This window comes from Oculina patagonica, chromosome 13 (assembly GCF_052425735.1).
Source record: "Oculina patagonica isolate OP01 chromosome 13, crgOcupat, whole genome shotgun sequence".
NCBI lineage: Eukaryota > Metazoa > Cnidaria > Anthozoa > Scleractinia > Oculinidae > Oculina > Oculina patagonica.
The window spans coordinates 24,897,092-24,900,046 of record NC_135770.1 but is presented as its reverse complement, the minus strand read 5'-3'; the positions used below and the strand labels follow the sequence as shown (position 1 = coordinate 24,900,046).

Here is a 2,955-nt window from a genome sequence, read left to right as displayed (position 1 = left end):
AGAATGATCACTCTTTAGAAAGAAAAGGATGCTTTTTTACCTCTGTCAATGCAAACGCCTGCCGCGAGTTTTAAATAATCACAATGCATCTCGAGATCTCTTTTGAATTTCTTTTTTTTTAATGCCGCAGTATCATCTTGCAAAATTAAAATTTCGTTCGGAGGGTAACAAGACTTTTCTCCATTCAAGTAGTTTGTATCTGGTAAATCACGGTCAGTTGGGCAGAGGCTATCTTATCGTAAATCACGCTTCATGACAACGATAAATCAAAAGATTTTCTCACCTTTGTCAATGCAAACGCAAAGTCATTCGCTTCTGGTTTCCGGTTTCGCCTGCCGCGAGTCTTAAATAATTATCTCGAGATCTCTTTTGAATTTCTTTTAAATCTAATCTCGTCAATCTCGTCCGGAGATAGACTGATCAAGGCTTTTCTCCGTTCAAGTAGATTGCGCTTGGTAAATCGCGGTTTTGGACTAAGGCTTGCTTATAGTAAATCGCAGACAAATTTGAAAATATGGCTAGATATGTTCGTAAGTGTTCCTAGAAATGTTATGACAGCACCACTCAGAAGCAAAAATGTGGATTTTCTTACTTCTCTGTGCGTTTATTATCGCGAACTCTATTCAGTAATTGCATTGCTTTCGACTTTTAGAGATTGTGAAATGAATAGGTCGGAATAGGCCTTGAATAAAACCTTAAATTTCAGTCAACGTTTGCTAGCGGCGTTTGTTGACTTGTTGTCATCTGTGCACGTGCTCACGCTTTGGTTTGTCATCATTAACCAATCATCGTTTACTTGCGTCATCATTGACCAATCACCGTACAGGGAAATTTATCACACCTACCGATACTACTTGCGGGCATTTTATCACACCTACCGATACTAATTGCGGTCGCACTTTGGCCAAGTCGAGATTTTGTCTGGTATACAATATATATATATATATACTCTATATACGCGCGGACCATAATGATGCCTCCTCGGGTTTTGGCCTCTGTGCCAAAACCCTGCGGGGGCAATTATGGTAACAGTGATCCAGTTTTTTGATAACGTCAAACTAAAACATGTCATGTTGAAGAGGCTTCTTCGTATCTGTTCGTTGTGTGAAAAATCCGGAGTAATCAGTTTGAGTTCTCATCTTGAAATTGTCCATGACATTACCGGGCAAAGCGAAAACGACTCTTAAAAGGGGCCAGAGTTTCCTGGGAATAAAAAAGAGTATATTCTGCTATTCTTACAAGCGTCTTACATCGTTGTTGCTCTGGTTCCCCCCGAAAAATAACTGGACCAAAAAAAAGAACACGTCTGTACGTCAACACGTCAGTGCGTTAGTACCCGTATCTGTGGCCAAGAGAAAGAAGTTCATCGCTGATGTTTCCATTACAACCGAAGCTTATCCAGATTTTAATGGGAGGCGCGGTGGCCTAATGGTTAGTGTGCCGGACTCCGGATCGAGCGGTCCGGGTTCGAGACCTGGGGCCCGTTTCTCGAAAGCCCCGAAAACTTAACGGGCCCGTAAAGCCATTTTAGATTATCTGTGTTTTGAAAACAGAGAATTGTATAAGCCTGAAACTTTGTATGAAGGAAACCTCCGTTGATATTAAAAATTTCATGGAATTAAACAGCTCTTTAATCAAAGGGTTTGAGATTTTGCTATGGCTTTACGGGCCCGTTAAGTTTTCGGGGCTTTCGAGAAACGGGCCCCTGGCCGGGATCATTGTGTTGGGTTCTTAGGCAAAACACTTTACTCTCATAGTGCCTCTCTCCACCCAGGTGTATGGGTACCGGCAAATTTACTGCTGGGGGGTAGCCCTGCGATGGACTAGCATCCCATCCAGGGGGGAGTAGCAATACTCCTAGCCGCTTAATGCTACAGAAACCGGGATAAGCTCCGGCCTGATGAGCCACTTGGCTCGACAGCAGGCTTTACCTTTTACCTTTAAAACATATCAAAATACTAATTTTAAAAACACGAAACAACTTTTTAAAGACATGTTTCGGCATATCTTATGCCATCGTCAGTTTATTGAGAATTTAAAATCTAGGGCTATATATATACCCAAGCTACAAATACAAAAATAGAAATGTATACAAAGTAAAATTACAATAACAAAAGATAATGGTAAAGCCGTTACAAAGTGGCAGGTACTGTCTGGTACTGTCTAGAACAGTAATTACTCACATTGTAATTTTACTTTGTATACATTTCTATTTTTGTATTTGTAGCTTGGGTATATATATAGCCCTAGATTTTAAATTCTCAATAAACTGACGATGGCATAAGATATGCCGAAACATGTCTTTAAAAAGTTGTTTCGTGTTTTTAAAATTAGTAATTTTACTAGTGCTAACAAGGAAATATATCAAAATACACAAACGCAAGAGAAACTGAGAACATTGAACAATCCAATTGAAAACGAAACGAAATTACTTAAGGTTACCGATTGTCCTCCCTCTTGACCAGGGGGGGGGGGGGGGGAAGAAACTTCCTTTGTTACACGACTCAAAAAGTGATCATAGCGGTGCCGGGCAACCGAGACTGCGCAGTAGCTATCGAATGGTTGCTAAGGGTGTAGTGAATAGCTTGACAAAGTTCAGTGTTTAATTCGCATGATTTGGTCTTGATCGTGCCGGCAAAACACAATAGCTATTTGCATTTTGATTGCTCCTTTGAAGTCTTCCGGATATCAAAACAAGCGTGAACAGTGATAACGGTGACCAGTCTGGCAAAAGTAAGGCTTGTGAATTATACTAATTAAAAATAACTCCAATAGTTCTGAAATTATTTCCAATTTTTGGGTTGTTAAATTTCACGTGTGACAAATTTTTCGGTTGTTATCCCACGCCGCCAAAACATTCTCATTGACGTGAGACATTAGGCGTAAAACATCAAACGCAAACACCGCGACTATTCGCATTTCACACGCACGCAGTCATTGATATTTAAATCTTTC

At 40.3% G+C, this 2,955-nt stretch overlaps 1 protein-coding gene across 1 annotated transcript in view; it reads left to right on the top strand.

Annotated features, from left to right (window-relative positions):
- Positions 1-661, top strand: part of LOC144637053 (putative skeletal organic matrix protein 5) — a 2,506-nt gene extending 1,845 nt beyond the window's left edge. The window contains exon 4 of the mRNA XM_078496221.1: positions 653-661. Within this exon, the coding sequence (XP_078352347.1) occupies positions 653-661 (9 nt within the window). The remainder of the gene's footprint in view (positions 1-652) is intronic.
- Positions 662-2,955: the final 2,294 nt, after the last annotated feature.